The 20432-nt window shown below is 42.0% G+C and overlaps 1 protein-coding gene across 1 annotated transcript in view; it reads right to left on the bottom strand.

Moving 5' to 3' along the window:
* Window positions 1-20432, bottom strand: part of LOC126175632 (WD repeat-containing protein 75) — a 193461-nt gene that overhangs the window by 111911 nt on the left and 61118 nt on the right. Inside the window, exons 11-13 of the mRNA XM_049922518.1 lie at window positions 16651-16829; window positions 9472-9632; window positions 895-1092 (exon numbers count right to left, since the gene is read on the bottom strand). Of these exons, the coding sequence (XP_049778475.1) occupies window positions 895-1092; window positions 9472-9632; window positions 16651-16829 (538 nt within the window). The remainder of the gene's footprint in view (window positions 1-894; window positions 1093-9471; window positions 9633-16650; window positions 16830-20432) is intronic.

The raw sequence follows: 20432 nt of genomic DNA, 5'->3' as shown, positions 1-20432 counted from the left end.
CTCATGAAAATTATGTATAATACCCGCAACTAGCCATACTGATTAGTATGTTATTCAGCATTTAACATTTTGACTGGTTGCATAAGCTTTAAGTATTTGCAACATTGTTTTCTCATATTCGAGAAACTTACTTATACCCAGCTCTCTAATGAACCACAAAATAAAAGACGTTGAGCTATGGTCATAAAGATTGTTATTGTTATACAATAAAACAAGTCTATTATCAATTGAAAAAGTTATTTACGAATATTTCTTATTTTTCAGGATATATATACCAGCATGTCTTCCAAAGACGAAAACACTGGACATTTCCTTCCTGCCTGCACTACATGAAATATTACTTTTATTTCCTAGATTCAACTTGTACAGAAAGCAGTTGATATTTCTAAGAGAAAGTTAGTTATGTACTGAATGTTTGATTTATAACTTATAATGATTTTGTCTGTAATAGTGTATCATTATTACCAGACAAGTTTTACACATTGTTGTTTATTTTGTATTATATTTTACCAAGATTCTTACCAAAGAAAAAATGTATAGAGGTAGTATTTTTATAAGTCAATATCTTAAAATTTTCTACGTATTTTATACTTGATAAAGCACACTGCAGAACATCTATCTTTCAGTATTTATATTTGTTTTTCATACTATTATTAGTGCTGTAAGTTCTGAGACTGAATGGTCAGGGTTGCAATGTAAAGCAATATTAGAAATGAAGTTTCAATTTCGAGTAAAATTTTGTGAGTGCACAGATGCAATTATGCAGACCAAAAATCATATATAATTTAAAGTTTTGCTTATGTAATTTACATCCCCCCTCTTTTGTATCTCTGCTAAATGATATCTAATAAATATCTAATTACAAAAAATTAAAATAATGTTGTTGTTACTTACTTCTCGTATTGCCTTATCACCAGGAATTCCTAACTGTAGATGAGTCTCTGCTAGTGGATCCAAAACAGATGATTTTGTCTGTTCTGCTATAAGAGCACTGAATGGTGTTTGAGGAAGTTTCAGAGATGATGGCATCGTCTCTAATGCCACCGAGTCAATGTACTTATTGGCACCTTCCTCTTCCAGTACAAGTAGTTCCTGTAAAATTATTTCAGATCAATGTCCTTTACTTCTACGCCGTTTATTATCTTCTATCAAAAGGTTTCTTTAGTGCCCAGCTGTATGTAATACACAGTCATCAACCCAATCTACAAAAACCATCTTAAGTGTTACAGAGCAGTTACTAATCCAATTAACAGCAGAACATATTTTAACGTATGAACTTATGTCAGTGGAATTAAGTGACCCACTGACGAGTCAACACTTCTCTTTTTCAAATCTCTGTCAAGTTTACAGCTCAAACTTATTTTTGTTATGTGGATCTAATGAATGTCTTCCTTTAACACAAGATAAACAGCCATACAATGGGTATTATACTAGTTTCACTCATCTGATGCGAGTCTCTTTAGATATTAAGTGCCCTGATAATAACACACAAAAGTTCCACTCACCACCATCATAAACACAAAGTTATGACGTATTAATTTATTGACTGCAAGGCAGTTATTCTGTTTTTACAACTGTTTCATATTCGACCACACAACTTCCAAAAGACCTTTCACTTGGAAAATTACAGTAGGAAACGGCCTGAGTGCTTGAAGTTCACGGTGCTCCAGATAATTAGAGTTAATTGTGAAATAAGTATCATTTTCATTCTGAAACTGACATGGCACAATTTTTTCTGTTTATCAACACTACTTTATTAGTGTCTATGATGACTGCCTCTTTACATCCAGAATACAATCATACAATGATGGCAAGTTATTAGTGAAAATCTTGTTGGAATATTAGTCCTATTATCTCTCCTGAAACAGATTTACTGCAATTTAAGTGTGGAGATTTACACAGTTTTAAATGTTTCAAATCTGTCATCAGAATTACATGAGATCATGCATAGAACATCGGCTTACTGGTCGCTCCAACTCTAAAGCAATTATTTCTTCATCAGCTACATCTCACATCATTATTGTTTTTCAAATATTTCTTCATTTGTAGACACTGTGAATATTCACTCCCTAAACATTAAATTCATTCAGTTATTCTCACAGAGATCTGATCATTTTTAAATTGTAAAGACCAGTTGCAAAATTATTAATTTCTTCTGTCCATGAGCATCGATTTAGCACTTCGCATCCACCAGTGATCACACACTGGTTTGTGCCTCAGAACAGTTTTTAGTCTGAGAGAATGCACAGGATTTCACCATCCATAGTTTATCCAAGTGTGGATCACTGCCTAAGAAGGTAAATGTTCGAAATTTGGAACCCACACAGTCCAAGGATTTGCTCTCTTATTTAGCAATATATTCAGTTATGGCAATATTTTGTAAATGAGAAAAAATCTATGTTGTCTTATAGTTTGGATTTCATATAGTTTTAGGTTCCCACCCTCTCCTCATTATAGCTGGCTGGAGAACCCAGTTATCAGGTACAAGGAAGATAATAAAATATACTGAAGTTCACTGTTCGCTTAGTCATGGGCCTCCTAATAAGACTCAATGAAAGTGTTAAGTCTTTGGGTAAACAACAGACTATGTGTCTCATGCCTCACTCCTTTCCCTGTAACAGTCAGGTGCAGGATGGACCTAATTCCCTCCACTACTTGCTCCCTCAAGGCAGTCCAGTCACGTGAGAGGAGAATCTAAACCTTTCCCTCACCTGAGCAGTACGTGCAAAATGCAGTGATAATTTACTCTACTTCCTGAATGTGTTTCTTGTGGAAATAAAGGAAGTATGAGTTAACAGAATCTCCAATTATAACGACAGATGATAAAGCCCTGATATTCAAACCAAACTTTGGGCTAATGACAGCTTTGCCTTTCTTTGTTTATTGAACAGTGGTTATATTGATGATAAATGTTATATTTTCACCAATGTATGAATGTAAGGTAATTTTTCTAACAAAAAGTAGCAAAGGAAGAATGATTCTGCACAGAATGTGGATCTGTTAATGTTCATGGAGTGAAAGGAAAGTGTGAGGAACAGAGCAGAGGTAGAATTCAGAGAAATTAGTTTTGGAAGGAGGCTTGGGGGCCAGTTGAAGCATGTCGTGAATCAGCCACAGTAGTCAAGCATGTTGTACTCAACAGCATGTTCTACCAATGAGCAGTCAACAACTTCATCTTAGCCACAGTTTGGCTATAGCCATTTATTTCAATGGACAGACGATTCGTGCTCATGCCAACACAAACGGCTGTGCAGAAGCTGAATCGGTATACGAAATGACTGCTTTCACATGAGGCGCTGCCTCTGATTGGGTAGGATATGTCTGTGACAGGACAGGAATAAAATGCGCTAGTCGGGTAAATAGAACAGATCTTGGGATTTCCACAGAGATATAACCTTTGTTCTAAGAAGGTGGGAGTTCGTTTGGCTAGGAGGACTGGGCAGGCTGCAGGTTATCACCCTGTGAGAGGCAGGATGGATTGTGGGAGGAAGTTCTTCATTTCGGGATATAATGAAAAGTTCCGTAATTTTTGAGAATATTTCTTTTGGGGCATAGTGGTTTTTTATTACTTAAAAATGAACATGACAGTCACAACCGCAAGAAACTTTTTTTTGCCCCTCCTTGTTACCGGTTTTGGTCTGTTTTAGACCACCATCAGACCTCACACTGTAGTACGTACATTTGATAGAATTAGAGGAATATAATAATACATAAAATGCATCTTACATAACAAATAATAAAAGAAGAAATTATACCCATCATGTTAGACGGTGAATATGAACGGAACAGCCACTATGACTGCGCGAACAGTAAGTGCTAAGGAGAGCAATGCAGCTGTTGCTTAAATACGTGATGTCCAGCCACTGCACACTGACTTACGTCACCGATGACCAATCAGGTGTACTGACATCAAACAGTTGTTACAATGAGGTACATGCAAAATGGTCACATGAAAGCTAATAACAGAAGTAGTACTAGATGCCTTATATTATATAAAGTAACTGCTATAAACAGCATTATGTCAGTTTGTGATAAAATTATGTATACAAGAGATAACCTGTTACGAGAACATCAATAGCCATCTGTGGGGATTTTTCATAAGCTCATGGATTGTACAGCAGCAAAGATAGCGGCTAGGCAACGCTAAAGGGTCCGATGGAGACAGCATGGTTATATCAATATGTGCCATCCAGCAGGAGATGATCTGAGAGCTGTATGAGTGGCTGGATGTAAAAAAAAGTACTGGACATGTAGAAATGCATGCAAGTTACTGCATAGTGCTCTTAGATCGAAATTCCAGTGAAAATACTGCTTGACTGATGCCATTATTTATTATCGAAGCGGCATGGAGGTGACAATGTACACATTTCGCAGGACCCGATTTCAAAGCTGCAACAGTGACTAGTTGTTACCAACTATTGGCATCCAAGTAAGACAGTTGTCGTAGTATATGTCAAATCTGCCAGATGACATTAACCAAGTAACTAACAAGACAACAAAGAAAGTATGATACCTAAAGCATCAAAAAGGGGAAAAAATGTAAATTACATCAAAAGAATTATGGCAAAAAATCTCACTGACCCATCAAGATCATCAAGGACATAAAACAATGAGTATGAGAAAGCAGAAGACTAAAAAACTGTGAACATAGTTGTTCACAGTCATTCCACAATATAGGCATGCAAAATGCCAGATGTACAGGAATATAGGTTACAATATTATGATATGATAGATCTTGGACCCATCTAAATAGTCGTAAATGTAAAACAAATGCATAAGCAGTCAAAAGTTAAACAATACTGCGACTGTAGTTGTTTACAGTCATGACAAGTCCATAAAATAGCAATAAGGATGAAGTTATAATTATTATTTGGAGAAATAAAAGAGGAATAAATACGAACTGAAGTAAGATAACATTCTTTAGTTATCATGGGACACAATCATCATATTGCATGAAATAAGGCACTGCCCATAAACTGGGACTATTAAGATACTCATAAGTAAAAGGTTTAAACCTAAGTTTCTAAGAGTTTAGAATAAAGTGCAGAAAATTTATTACAATCATGAAGACATTCCATAAAAAGCAAAAGAATGAAAAGGAACCTAAGAGCAGTAACATTCTATAGTAAGTCTTCAAAAATATCACAGAAATATTTTTCTCTCAAGTCTAGTTGCTTGCTGACTAGATACTACACAGATAATCAAAAAATATGGATAATCCAAAATTTACAAGTTTTTAGTGAAAATTGCAGTTTACTGCATTTGTAAAAGATGCTACATGTCACTTTTGAAAGCACATTTCATTATCTTCACATTACTTGCCAGAAACAATGGATTGGAGACCTTTAGCTACTAGCAAAAGTACTAGGCATACAGACATGGTGTTTGGAAATTGCTGTCACAAACTTCTTGGACTTGTAGAAGGGAATGAGTACAAAATATTTTGAATAGGAACCCTTGTCTGGAAGCGTCTACAGCCATTCAAAAACATGTTTGCTACATAGGTATGCAAAAATGAAGTCGTGGCAGGGGTGGTTACTTTGGATTGGCTGATGTCTGTTCTACCTCTCTGACGTGGTTCGAGCCTCATTCACATTCTGTGAGTGTTAGAGCAACATGGATGAGAGTATATGTTTGCAGAATACACCAACATAATCCTTCTGAATGGCAAAGCTCACGACAATGGAAGAGCTGCTTGTCGTCTTTATCAAGATTGATCTCCACAATGTCTGACTCCATTGCATCCTCTTTTCGCCACAATTATGCAATGGCTTCAAGAAAGGATACCTTCACTGTCAGCAAGTGTGATCGTGGTGCTCCAAGGACATGCTGCACACCCGAATTGGAAGAGGCTGTAATGCATCACATTCAAGAGAATTCATCAACAATTAGACAGGAAATTTCTTCAGCTGTTAATGAGTGGAAATGTCTGCTTGTGTCTGTGTACGTGCAGATGGATGTGTGTGTGTGTGTGTGTGTGTGTGTGTGTGTGTGTGTGTGTGTGTGCGCGCGAGTGTATACCTGTCCTTTTTCCCCCCAAGGTAAGTCTTTCCGCTCCCAGGATTGGAATGACTCCTTACCCTCTCCCTTAAAACCCACATCCTTTCGCCTTTCCCTCTCCTTCCCTCTTTCCTGATGAAGCAACCGTTGGTTGCGAAAGCTTGAATTTTGTGTGTATGTTTGTGTGTCTATCAACATGCCAGCACTTTCGTTTGGTAAGTTACATCATCTTTGTATTTAGATATATTTTTCCCACATGGAATGTTTCCCTCTATATACAGGGCTATTACAAATGATTGACGCGATTTCATAAATTCACTGTAGCTCCATTCATTGACATATGGTCATGACACACTACAGATACGTAGAAAAACTCATAAAGTTTTGTTCGGCTGAAGCCGCACTTCAGGTTTCTGCCATCAGAGCGCTCGAGAGCGCAGTGAGACAAAATGGCGACAGGAGCCGAGAAAGCGTATGTCATGCTTGAAATGCACTCACAACAGTCAGTCATAACAGTGCAACGATACTTCAGGACGAAGTTCAACAAAGATCCACCAACTGCTAGCTCCATTCGGCGATGGTATGCGCAGTTTAAAGCTTCTGGATGCCTCTGTAAGGGGAAATCAATGGGTCAGCCTGCAGTGAGCGAAGAAACGGTTGAACGCGTGCGGGCAAGTTTCACGCGTAGCCTGCGGAAAATTGGCTCATGCCACAACTGGAGTCCGACAGCGCCGACTTCATCTTTCAACAGGATGGTGCTCCACCGCACTTCCATCATGATGTTCAGCATTTCTTAAACAGGAGATTGGAAAACTGATGGATCGGTCGTGGTGGAGATCATGATCAGCAATTCATGTCATGGCCTCCACGCTCTCCCGACTTAACCCCGTGCGATTTCTTTCTGTGGGGTTATGTGAAAGATTCAGTGTTTAAACCTCCTCTACCAAGAAACGTGACAGAACTGCGAGCTCGCATCAGCGATGCTTTCGAACACATTGATGGGGACATGCTGTGCCGAGTGTGGGAGGAACTTGATTATCGGCTTGATGTCTGCCGTATCACTAAAGGGGCACATATCGAACATTTGTGAATGCCTAAAAAAAACTTTTTGAGTTTTTGTATGTGTGTGCAAAGCATTTTGAAAATATCTCAAATAATAAAGTTATTGTAGAGCTGTGAAATCGCTTCAATCATTTGTAATAGCCCTGTATATATGCTCACAAAAGTGAGCACAACTCACATGCGCATGACCACTACCACTGGCAGCTCTGACCAGAATACTGGTTCTAATTATAACAGAATACTTCATGCTTTATTTTATCAAAAACTACCAAACAATGCATGGCTAATACACAACAGGATAATCCACATCCTGATAACTGGGAGTTTACTGTATGTGATTTCAACCTCCTGACATGCTGCCATACCAATGGAGCTAACTGTACAATATCTGCATTCACAAGAAAATGGCTGACATACAACATATACAATATATGCAAGATACCAATATGACAATATCTGCCATTGGAGGTTTTTGACGATCGTAACGTCAACAATTGTATTTAGGTACTTAAAAATTACGTAAGGCCAAAACTGCATGATACCACAGAAAAAAAAAGAAATTTTACAGTTTCAGGTAGAATGGTATCACTAAAAAAATTACCAGCAGCTATGGGCCCAAGTTCAAAGAAAATCATCAAAACAGGGTCTTATTTTAAGACTATGGACAGCTGCTACTTCCTCCACAGAGGTGAGAACTGAACCAGAAAATGAAGTTGAGGCCATGTTAGAGGTGAGAAATTCCTGTATGGTAACAAGGGGATGAATGCATAGCATAGGGAAAGGTTTACCTTGTAAGAAGGTATGAACAGAGAGAGGTAAGGTTCAATGTTAGCTTTAGTTGGTTTGGTTCAAGGGGTTGATGGCAAATAAGTGTTTCTACTGTAGGAATACATTAAGGAGATTCGATCTTTGATTGATTTAATTTGGATGCGGTGTTTCTGACGAGATCTATGAAAGGACTGACACTTGTTTAGGTTTGAGGTTCTCGGTGGATGGATTAACAACCAGTGTGTTTGGGGTTCTGTGTTTCGTGGGATTTTGAGGGAGAGTTTTCAGGATGCAGCAGGTCAGAAAAGGTCAGTAAGGAAAGATAAGGGAACTTTCAAAAGTTTGCAGTTGTGGAGGGGGGGGGGGGCTATCTCATTGGGGAGGGGTTGGGGGTAGGGTTTACAATGGGTATTGTTGACAGAGGTAATCTACAGTGGGAGTAGCATGACAGTAAGCTGGATAACTTTTAAAGGTCATGTTTGCATTTTCTTCCAGTTATTGGATAGCAAGGATTTCAATTTGAGAGATGTGTGTAGAGAAATAGGATTGCATAATAAGCATATCTTATGGTGGGAACATATGTAGTTCAGGGATACTTGTTCATAGAAATTATTTTTTCATACAAGGCTCTGAAGGAACAGGGAATGGCAAAATCTGAGGACTTAGAAGTTGCTGTGACAGAAAGGGAGGAATCCAGAGATGGGAATTTTTGTGACTATACAATTGAGGGGGAAAAGGGGAGGGGAATTCCATAGGTTAGGTAAAATTTCAGGAACAGGATATGAGGCTAGATTTTAGCAATGGAGAGAGATAGTTTTCTAAACTGATGTAGATATCCAGGGCAAGGGACAATTAAAAATGGAGTGTAGCTACAGAGGGAGGAAGAAAGATTGGAAATGACACTAGAGAGTTATAATTGGAGAGGAAAACATTATGAAGGTAAGTGATAATGTGTCAAACATGGAAAAAGGACAAAGAAACACAAGATATGACAGTACAAAGGTATAAGGAAAACTACTGAGGTATTGCACAAGAAAAAAGGAGAAGGAAATTACATGGTGGAGTGCAAGCCAGAGCTTGGCAGTGGGAATTCATTCAACTGAACAGTTGTGGCCAAAGGCAAATTTTGCCATTCAGCAACAGAACCTTCCGTTCTGCTCAACATGCTGAACTTCATTAGCTGCTTCACAAGCTTGCAGTTTTGTATCCTCTGATTCCATATTTTGCTAATGCATCGCCCCCCCCCCCCTTCCCCTCCTCCAATAACTAACCACTATTACACTTTGTCATGTGTCAATGCAACTTAGCCTGCTTGTGCCAGGACAGGCTCACAGGTGTCACATATTCTAATCCCGTTCCCTTACTGCAATTCAACAAGCAGATGACATTTTGTTCTTTCACTCTTGTCTCCAGTTCTTTCTTTCTTTTAAGAATACATAGCTGCAGCCCTTTGAAATCATATTCTTGATACAACAACATACCACTTGCTACTACTTTTAGACGAAGCTTTTCACGATGTTCATTCCATTTGTATCATTTCTGCTACTATAACAATATCTATTTATAAAGTTTGAGTTATAGGTAACACTCCCAACAGTGTGCTTTGGATAGACTTGTTTATGTTATATGACTAAAACTTACTTGATTCGAATCCAAGAAATATAGCTGAGAAGTTTGTTGCCATGACACCAGAGAAGTTTGATAGCTTGTGTGTGGAACAAATGCAGCTGCCACAATCTCAGAATCAACCAAAGCTGGTTTTCTGAACATCGGCTGCGGGCAGTTTGGTCGGAATATAACCACTGAAAGAAGAAAGGCATTGACACTGAAAAAGCAACTTAATCATTTACCTAGCAGACAGCCCCATAACAATCTCCACCCTACCCCTACCCCCACCCCCTGCCCCTCACCCACACAAACTTCAGATCCCATCACTTATGCCAGCTGTTATATATATTAAATTCTTAAAAACAAAGATGATGTGACTTACCAAATGAAAGTGCTGACAGGTCGACAGACACACAAACGAACACAAAGATACACACAAAATCCTAGCTTTCGCAACCAACGGTTGCCTCATCAGGAAAGAGGGAAGGAGAGGGAAAGACGAAAGGGGGCGGTGTAAACCTTGTAACCGCCCCCAGTGTAGAACCTGTCCCATGCACCCTCCCACCACCACCTACTCCAGTCCTGTAACCCGGAAGGTGTACACAATCAAAGGCAGAGCCACGGGTGAAAGCACCCACGTGATCTACCAACTGACCTGCCTACACTGTGATGCATTCTATGTGGGAATGACCAGCAACAAACTGTCCATTCGCATGAATGGACACAGGCAGACAGTGTTTGTTGGTAATGAGGATCACCCTGTGGCTAAACATGCCTTGGTGCACGGCCAGCACATCTTGGTGCAGTGTTACACAGTCCGGGTTATCTGGATACTTCCCACTAACTCCAACCTATCCGAACTCCGGAGATGGAACTTGCTCTTCAATATATCCTCTCTTCCCGTTATCCACCAGGCCTCAATCTCCGCTAATTTCAAGTTGCTGCCACTCAGATCTCACCTGTCATTCAACAACATCTTTGCCTCTGCACTTCTGCCTCGACTGACATCTCTGCCCAAACTCTTTGTCTTTAAATATGTCTGCTTGTGTCTGTATATGTGTGGATGGATATGTGTGTGTGTGTGTGTGTGTGTGTGTGTGTGTGTGTGTGTGTGTGTGTGTACCCGTCCTTTTTTCCCCCTAGGGTGGGTCTTTCCGTTCCCGGGACTGGAGTGGCTCCTTGCCCTCTCCCTTGGGACCCACATCCTTTCGTCTTACCCTCTCCTTCCCTCTTTCCTGATGGGGCGGCAGTTTGTTGCGAGGGCTTGAGTTTTGTGTGTATGTTTGTGTTTGTTTGTGTGTCTGTCGACCTGCCAGCGCTCTCATTTGGTAAGTCACGTCATCTTTGTTTTTGGGGTGTATATATATATATATATATATATATATATATATATATATATACAGATGGTGAGACTTGCCAAACAGAAGCGCTGGCGGGTCGATAGACACACAAACATACGCACGAGGTTCTGGCTTTCGTGGCCAACGGTTGCCTCGTCGGGGGGGGGGGGGGGGGGGGGGGGGGATTTGGGTTTTGAGGGGGAGGGTGGGGAGTCGTTCCGGTCCCGGGGGCGGGGGGGCCTTGCCTTGGGGGGAGGGAGGGACGGGTGTGCGCTCGTGCACACACATGTGTCCATCCACACATATGTGGATGGATATGTGGGTGTGTGCAAGTGTATACCTGTCCTTTTTCCCCCCTAAGGTAAGTCTTTCCACTCCCGGGATTGGAATAACTCCTTACACTCTCCCTTAAAACCCAAATCCTATCGTCTTTCCCTCTCCTTCCCTCTTTCCTGACGAGGCAACTGTTGGTTGCGAAAGCTAGAATTTTGTGTGTATGTTTGTGTTCGTTTGTGTGTCTGTCGACCTGCCAGCACTTTCATTTGGTAAGTCACATCATCTTTGTTTTTAGGTATATTTTTCCTACGTGGAATGTTTCCTTCTATTATAATCTTTATATATATATATAGTTATAATAGAAGGAAACATTCCACGTAGGAAAAATATACCTAAAAACAAAGATGATGTGACTTACCAAATGAAAGTGCTGGCAGGTCGACAGACACACAAACGAACACAAACATACACACAAAATTCAAGCTTTCGCAACAAACTGTTGCCTCATCAGGAAAGAGGGAAGGAGAGGGAAAGACGAAAGGATGTGGATTTTAAGGGAGAGGGTAAGGAGTCATTCCAGTCCCGGGAGCGGAAAGACTTACCTTAGGGGGAAAAAGGGACGGGTATACACTCGCACACACACACATATCCATCCACACATATACAGACACAAGCAGACATATTTAAAGACAAAGAGTTTGGGCAGAGATGTCAGTCGAGGCAGAAGTGCAGAGGCAAAGATGTTGTTGAATGACAGGTGAGGTATGAGTGGTGGCAACTTGAAATTAGCGGAGATTGAGGCCTGGTGGATAACGGGAAGAGAGGATATATTGAAGAGCAAGTTCCCATCTCCGGAGTTCGGATAGGTTGGTGTTGGTGGGAAGTATCCAGATAACCCGGACGGTGTAACACTGCGCCAAGATGTGCTGGCCGTGCACCAAGGCATGTTTAGCCACAGGGTGATCCTCATTACCAACAAACACTGTCTGCCTGTGTCCATTCATGCGAATGGACAGTTTGTTGCTGGTCATTCCCACATAGAATGCATCACAGTGTAGGCAGGTCAGTTGGTAGATCACGTGGGTGCTTTCACACGTGGCTCTGCCTTTGATTGTGTACACCTTCCGGGTTACAGGACTGGAGTAGGTGGTGGTGGGAGGGTGCATGGGACAGGTTTTACACCGGGGGCGATTACAAGGGTAGGAGCCAGAGGGTAGGGAAGGTGGTTTGGGGATTTCATAGGGATGAACTAAGAGGTTACGAAGGTTAGGTGGACGGTGGAAAGACACTCTTGGCGGAGTGGGGAGGATTTCATGAAGGATGGATCTCATTTCAGGGGAGGATTTGAGGAAGTCGTATCCCTGCTGGAGAGCCACATTTAGAATCTGATCCAGTCCCGGAAAGTATCCTGTCACAAGTGGGGCACTTTTGTGGTTCTTCTGTGGGAGGTTCCGGGTTTGAGAGGATGAGGAAGTGGCTCTGGTTATTTGCTTCTGTACCAGGTCGGGAGGGTAGTTGCGGGATGCGAAAGCTGTTGTCAGGTTGTTGGTGTAATGCTTCAGGGATTCCGGACTGGAGCAGATTCGTTTGCCACGAAGACCTAGGCTGTAGGGAAGGGACCGTTTGATGTGGAATGGGTGGCAGCTGTCGTAATGGAAGTACTGTTGCTTGTTGGTGGGTTTGATGTGGACGGACAGGTGAAGGTCAACATCAAGGAAAGTGGCATGGGATTTGGAGTAGGACCAGGTGAATCTGATGGAACCAAAGGAGTTGAGGTTGGAGAGGAAATTCTGGAGTTCTTCTTCACTGTGAGTCCAGATCATGAAGATGTCATCAATAAATCTGTACCAAACTTTGGGTTGGCAGGCCTGGGTAACCAAGAAGGCTTCTTCTAAGCAACCCATGAATAGGTTGGCGTACGAAGGGGCCATCCTGGTACCCATGGCTGTTCCCTTTAATTGTTGGTATGTCTGGTCTTCAAAAATGAAGAAGTTGTGGGTCAGGATGAAGCTGGCTAAGGTAATGAGGAAAGAGGTTTTAGGTAGGGTGGCAGGTGATCGGCGTGAAAGGAAGTGCTCCATCGCAGCGAGGCCCTGGACGTGCAGGATATTTGTGTATAAGGAAGTGGCATCAACTTTGGTTCCATCAGATTCACCTGGTCCTACTCAAAATCCCATGCCACTTTCCTTGATGTTGACCTTCACCTGTCCAATGGCCAGCTTCACATGTCCGTATGAGCGGTGGCAAATTTCTAATTTCAATTTGCCGCCGCTCATACCTCACCTGTCTTTCAACAACATCTTTGCCTCTGTACTTCCGCCTTGACTGACATCTCTGCCCAAACTCTTTGCCTTTACAAATGTCTGCTTGTGTCTGTGTATGTGCGGATGGATATGTGTATGTTTGCGAGTGTGTACCTGTCCTTTTTTCCCCCTAAGGTAAGTCTTTCCACTCCCGGGATTGGAATGACTCCTTACCCTCTCCCTTAAAACCCACATCCTTTCGTCTTTCCCTCTCCTTCCCTCTTTCCTGATGAAGCAACCGTTTGTTGTGAAAGCTTGATTTTTGTGTGTATGTTTGTGTGTCTATCGACCTGCCAGCATTTTCGTTTGGTAAGTCACATCATCTTTGTTTTTAGATATATTTTTCCCACGTGGAAAAATGTGATGGATATGTGTGTGTGCGAGTGTATACCTGTCCTTTTTTCCCCCTAAGGTAAGTCTTTCCGCTCCCGGGATTGGAATGACTCCTTACCCTCTCCCTTAAAACCCACATCCTTTCGTCTTTCCCTCTCCTTCCCTCTTTCCTGATGAAGCAACCGTTTGTTGCGAAAGCTTGAATTTTGTGTGTATGTTTGTGTTTGTTTGTGTGTCTATCGACCTGCCAGCGCTTTTGTTTGGCAAGTCTCATCATCTTTGTTTTTAGATTATATATATATATATTAAATTCTTTATTGTCTTGTGTAACCAACCATGGCGCAGAAAGATAAAGCAAATAAGTAAACACTTCATCACATGCAGTATAAATACAAATTAATGACTAAAACAAGTTAACTCTGTTGCCCTATCTTGCCTTCTGTCTACCTTTATGTCTCCAGGGTCAGTGGACCACTAGAACTCTTGAGGTTCTGTGCATCCCATGCAATGTGTACAGCAGCATGGACTCACCTTTCTGATTCCCTCTGGTAGACCCTTTTCAGGTGTGGATCATAATCTTGCACCAGCGCAGTGACATGGTGGTGGTCAGTGAGCTGACCACTCACGCTGTTGCGCACATGGGTATGCAGAGCAGCTGAATGTGCTGCCTACACTTGACCAACTGACTGCTTGGATGCTTCTACAGCTATCTTCATAACAGCAGCCATCTGCTGCATCACGTTATCAAATATGAATTGAGCTTAATGACCAGGCTACCAATTTTGCTACTTTTCATGGCATCAGCATAGCTGTTGGAAGGCACCACCAAGATGTTATGGTCAGCAGCCACAGCATCACCGCCTTCACGGTGTCAGCAACCCAACTGGTCTTCTTATGCACAGTGGGGGTATAGTTTGCTTCACTGCTGTGTGCCCACATGTCCAGGTCATGCAGGTTGCTCATCAGCATCTGCAAAGTGCACTCTTTGGCACATGCGCACCATCTTTTGGAGTGTAGGGTAGCCACGGCTGCTGTGTCCGTGGCTGGCAGCTGTGGCAGGTATGTTCTGGCTATTTTGTCCATCCTGAGGTGTACCTGGGTGCAGATCTTGGATGGCATACTTTGTCACACTGCAGGCATATTACCCCTGGCTGGTGTGCGGACGGTATTGTTAGCTCAGACAGCCACCAGCACGCTTCACGCAGATGTCAGTTACCAAGCAGTGGCATACCACATGCCTGATGCCCTGACATTTGATGTGTTGTGGCGATTCACATCATGGTTTACAGTTTTCTACTGTGACCAGAATCTCCAACATCTGGCGATGTTGAACAACATCCAATTTACAGTAACATCCATACTGACAATCAGCAGAAGGGGCCTATCCTCCTCCAAGTCTGGGAATCTCATACACTCCATGGTGCACACCCCAAACCAGAGGTTCTCAAGCTCTTTAAGCAAGTGATCAAGCTACGTCATCCACGAGAAGCCGTGAAATAAAACACTGATTAAATTGTCCAGTTCCATGTCATAACTGTAGAACGGCCAGTGGATTGCAGCCACTCCACTCATCATGCTGCAGTAATCATCACAGTTGCAGAGATTAATTTGCACAACGCCTTTTCTTGATGATTTCACATTTAAGTCTGATTTGGTCCGCTATGATATTTGTCTTTTATTCAGAAGATGACTGGTGGTGGCCTCAGTTCCTTCATTGTTGCAGATTGTAGGCCAATGGTTGCTGCTGTGCCAGAGTCATCTCCTTCCTCCTCCAAGACCACAAAGGCACCTCCAAGGCTGCTGAGCTGTGACACTGCATGACTCTCTTTGCCAAGTGCTTGTGACTGACATTCATGACTGGCTACGAATGGAGATCACCCTCGCTTGTCAACCACTACTTTCTGATAGCACACCTTGTTGGCATGTGGATTCCTAGCAGTTGGTTTCTTACTCTAGTCACCATTTTCAGGTGTTTGACAACTGCAGCATTCTTGTAGCTCTTTATTGAGCTGAAACTTTGTGAGCTGCCAATCTCTGCACTGCTGCAGTCTTGCCTGGTGACCCTACACGATGTCGGCATATGCAATGCTCCTCCTGTCATTTTACTTCAGTGAGGCCATTGATGACACACTTTCCATTGCTGAGCATCAACAGCAAAGGGAGATGTGGGCAGAGCACTCACATTTCCACATTCTCATGGTTGTTTGCTGTCATGGCTGGGGTCATCGTGGTTGGGGGCTGGATGAGGCTGCCGGCAGAGCAGGCTCTTTCAGACGGCAATGCACCGAACCCTTCAGTTTGTTAAATATTTCACTAAATGCCTTCCATGCCCACATCATCTCACTATGGGTGACGGTCGATAACAGATGACTGTGGAAATTTGTGGCAAGTTCTATGGGACCAAACTGCTGAGGTCATCGGTCCCTAGGCTTACACACTACTCAGTCTAACTTAACCTAACTTACACTAAGGACAACACACACACCCATGCCCAAGGGAGGACTCGAACCTCCAACTGAGGGAGCTGCGCGAACTGTGGCGAAGCACCTCAGAACACACAGCTACCCCACAGGGCACAGATGACTTTCATCCACCCCAAAATCCCCCTCTTTTGGTCTGTCTTTCCTATCTCTGCACATCCCTCTCATTTGGGAAAATTGTCTTTCACCTCTATTCCACTCTGTTACTTCCTATCTCATCCACTCTCTCTTTCATGGCCCAGCTCATCACCCAAAACCAGTTCTCCATGTCCTCCATCACACGATGAATGTTTTGCCAGTCTACCTTAACACACATATGCAGTCAGAATTTTATTTTTACGGAAGATACTGAAACACTACTACTTAAATAGTATAAAACTTTTGCCAAAGATGAACAATTCTTTGTATTCACAGTCTATAATGCATAGAAACTTTAAGAACTTAACAAAAATTTATGTAGATAAGTGTGTAATTACTTACATTCATTTTCAGCAGACACAGCAGCCATCAAATTTGATTTTGGATCAGCAGCCAAAATGCTGAGCTTGAAAGGCACCATCCACATCAGTGATAACGTTATTACGTTCCACACATATATTCCACATGGAGAAGCACTAACAATGAGATGGACACAGTCCTGTTGCCCAAAGTTTACCTGACTGGGAGTTTAATACAACAAATTAAAAACAAACAAAAATTATTACCAGCAACTATAAATATTATGAATCACAGTACATTAGAAGTGGCATGGAGGGCTGTCTGTTTAACAGTTTACCGACACAAATACAAACAGTGTAGTGTTAATGGACACACAACCGTAATAACGGAGTTAAATTTTCAGTTTTTACCTTTCCTCATCAAACAGCAGAAGCTGACAAATATCATACAGGAAAGGAAAACCAAACAGGTGTCAGGAGCAGGAAAATTAGCTCAGAATTCTAATTCAGTAAGACAAGGTTCCAAAAGCATCTTGAAGACTAACCACTATTAGTACCAGTACCAAGCTGCAAGCACCAACAGGACAAAGATGAGAACTAAAAATGACATAGCTAAAAAGAAATGACAATATGCAGGTGAAAATAAAACAGTGAGGAAGAACTACGGTCCAAACAGAAATGAGGTACAAATGAGAGAAGCAAGGACTTGGATCACTTTCCACCTCTTAACCCTCTCCGCGAACTCTGTGTTCTCTTCCATAGTTCTCTCTTTCCTCTCTGGGTTTTCTTAATATTTTATGACTTTCTTTCTGATAACTGTTTCCTTTATCTACATGTCTAACCCCCTCCACCTACACACACAAAAATTCTCTATTTCTTTAAACTGACGTATTTCAGTGCCTTTCTGCCATTCAGAATCTTTCATTTTCATCCGCATCTTTATATTTCTTTCCAGTTTGACTCCCTTCTACGCAACCCCCCCCCCCCCCCCCCTGCACCCCATGAATCATGCATGGACCTTGCCGTTGGTGGGGAGGCTTGCGTGCTCCAATGATACAGATAGACGTACCGTAGGTGCAACCACAGCGGAGGGGTATCTCTTGAGAGGCCAGACAAATGTGTGGTTCCTGAAAAGGGGCAGCAGCCTTTTCAGTAGTTGCAAGAGCAACAGTCTGGATCATTGACTGATCTGGCCCTGTAACACTAACCAAAACGGCCTTGCTGTTGTGGTACTGCGAACGGCTGAAAGCAAGGGGAAACTACAGCCGTAATTTTTCCCGAGGGCATGCAGCTTTACTGTATGATTAAATGATGATGGCGTCCTCTTGGATAAAATATTCCGGAGGTAAATTAGTCCCCCATTCGGATCTCCAGGTGGGGACTACTCAAGAGGACGTCGTTATCAAGAGAAAGAAAACTGGCGTTTTACGGATTGGAGCGTGGAATGTCAGATCCCTTAATCGGTCAGGTAGGTTATAAAATTTACAAAGGGAAATGGATAGGTTAAAGTTAGATATGGTGGGAATTAGTGAAGTTCGGTGGCAGGAGGAACAAGACTTTTGGTCAGGTGAATACAGGGTTATAAATATAAAATCAAATAGGGGTAATGCAGGAGTAGGTTTAATAATGAATAAAAAAATAGGAGTGCAGGTAAGCTACTACAAACAGCATAGTGAACGCATGATTGTGGCCAAGACAGACACGAAGCCCACGCCTACTACAGTAGTACAAGTTTATATGCCAACTAGCTCTGCAGATGATGAAGAAATTGATGAAATGTATGATGAGATAAAAGAAATTATTCAGGTAGTGAAGGGAGATGAAAATTTAATAGTAATGGGTGACTGGAATTCGAGAGTAGGAAAAGGGAGAGAAGGAAACATAGTAGGTGAATATGGATTGGGGCTAAGAAATGAAAGAGGAAGCCGCCTGGTAGAATTTTGCACAGAGCATAGCTTAATCATAGCTAATACTTGGTTCAAGAATCATGAAAGAAGGTTGTATACATGGATGAACCCTGGAGATACTAAAAGACTTCAAATGGATTATATAGTGGTAAGACAAAGATTTAGGAACCAGATTTTAAATTGTAAAACATTTCCAGGGGCAGATGTGGACTCTGACCACAATCTATTGGTTATGAACTGTAGATTAAAACTGAAGAAACTGCAAAAAGGTGGGAATTTAAGGAGATGGGACCTGGAAAAACTGAAAGAACCAGAGGTTGTACAGAGTTTCAGAGAGAGCATAAGGGAACAATTGACAGTAATGGGGGAAAGAAATACAGTACAAAAAGAATGGGTAGCTTTGAGGAATGAAATAGTGAAGGCAGCAGAGGATCAAGTAGGAAAAAGGACAAGGGCTAGTAGAAATCCTTGGGTAACAGAAGAGATACTGAAGTTAATTGATGAAAGGAGAAAATACAAAAATGCAGTAAGTGAAGCAGGCAAAAAGGAATACAAACGTCTCAAAAATGAGATCGACAGGAAGTGCAAAATGGCTAAGCAGGGGTGGCTGGAGGACAAATGTAAGGATGTAAAGGCTTATCTCACTAGGGGTAAGATAGATGCTGTCTACAGGAAAATTAAAGATACCTTAGGAGAAAAGAGAACCACTTGCATGAATATCAAGAGCTCAGCTGGAAACCCAGCTCTAAGCAAAGAAGGGAAAGCAGAAAGGTGGAAGGAGTATATAGAGGGTCTATACAAGGGCAGTGTTCTTGAGGACAATATTATGGAAATGGAAGAGGAGGTAGATGAAGATGAAATGGGAGATATGATACTGCGTGAAGAGTTTGACAGGGCACTGAAAGACCTAAGTCGAAACAAGGCCCCGGGAGTAGACAACATTCCATTAGAACTACTGACAGCCTCGGGAGAGCCAGGCCTAACAAAACTTTACCATCTGGTGAGCACGATGTATGAGACAGGCGAAATACCCTCAGACTTCAGGAAAAATATAATAGTTCCAATTCCAAAGAAATAAGGTGTTGACAGGTGTGGAAATTAACGAACTATCAGTTTAATAAGTCACAGTTACAAAATACTAACATGAATTCTTTACAGAAGAATGGAAAAACTGGTAGAAGCTGTCTTCGGGGAAGACCAGTTTGGATTCTGGAGAAATGTAGGAACACGTGAGGCAATACTGACTCTAAGATTTCTCATAGAAGGTAGGTTAAGGAAAGGCAAACCTACATTTATAGTGAAACTTCCTGGCAGATTAAAACTGTGTGCCAGACCGTGACTCGAACTCGGGACCTTTGCCTTTCGCGGGCAAGTGCTCTACCAACTGAGCTACCCAAGCACTACTCACGCCCCGCCCTCACAGCTTTACTTCTGCCAGTATCTCGTCTCCAACCTTCCAAACTTAACAGAAGCTCTCCTGCGAACCTTGCAGAACTAGCACTCCTGAAAGAAAGGATATTGCGGAGACATGGCTTAGCCACAGCCTGGGGGATGTTTCCAGAATGAGACGAGGTACTGGCAGAAGTAAAGCTGTGATGACGGGGCGTGAGTCATGCTTGGGTAGCTCAGTTGGTAGAGCACTTGCCCGCGAAAGGCAAAGGTTCCGAGTTCGAGTCTCGGTCCGGCACACAGATTTAATCTGCCAGGAAGTTTCATATCAGCGAACACCCCGCTACAGAGTGAAAATCTCATTCTACATTTATAGTATTTGTAGACTTAGAGAAAGCTTTTGACAATGTTGATTGGAATACTCTCTTTCAAATTCTGAAGGTGGCAGGTGTAAAACACAGAGGACGAAATGCAATTTACAAATTGTACAGAAACCAGATGGCAGTTAGACAAGTCAGGGGGCATGAAA

The sequence above is a fragment of the Schistocerca cancellata genome, chromosome 3, assembly GCF_023864275.1.
Source record: "Schistocerca cancellata isolate TAMUIC-IGC-003103 chromosome 3, iqSchCanc2.1, whole genome shotgun sequence".
In the NCBI taxonomy this organism is placed as follows: domain Eukaryota; kingdom Metazoa; phylum Arthropoda; class Insecta; order Orthoptera; family Acrididae; genus Schistocerca; species Schistocerca cancellata.
This window is presented reverse-complemented; position numbering and strand designations above follow the sequence as displayed.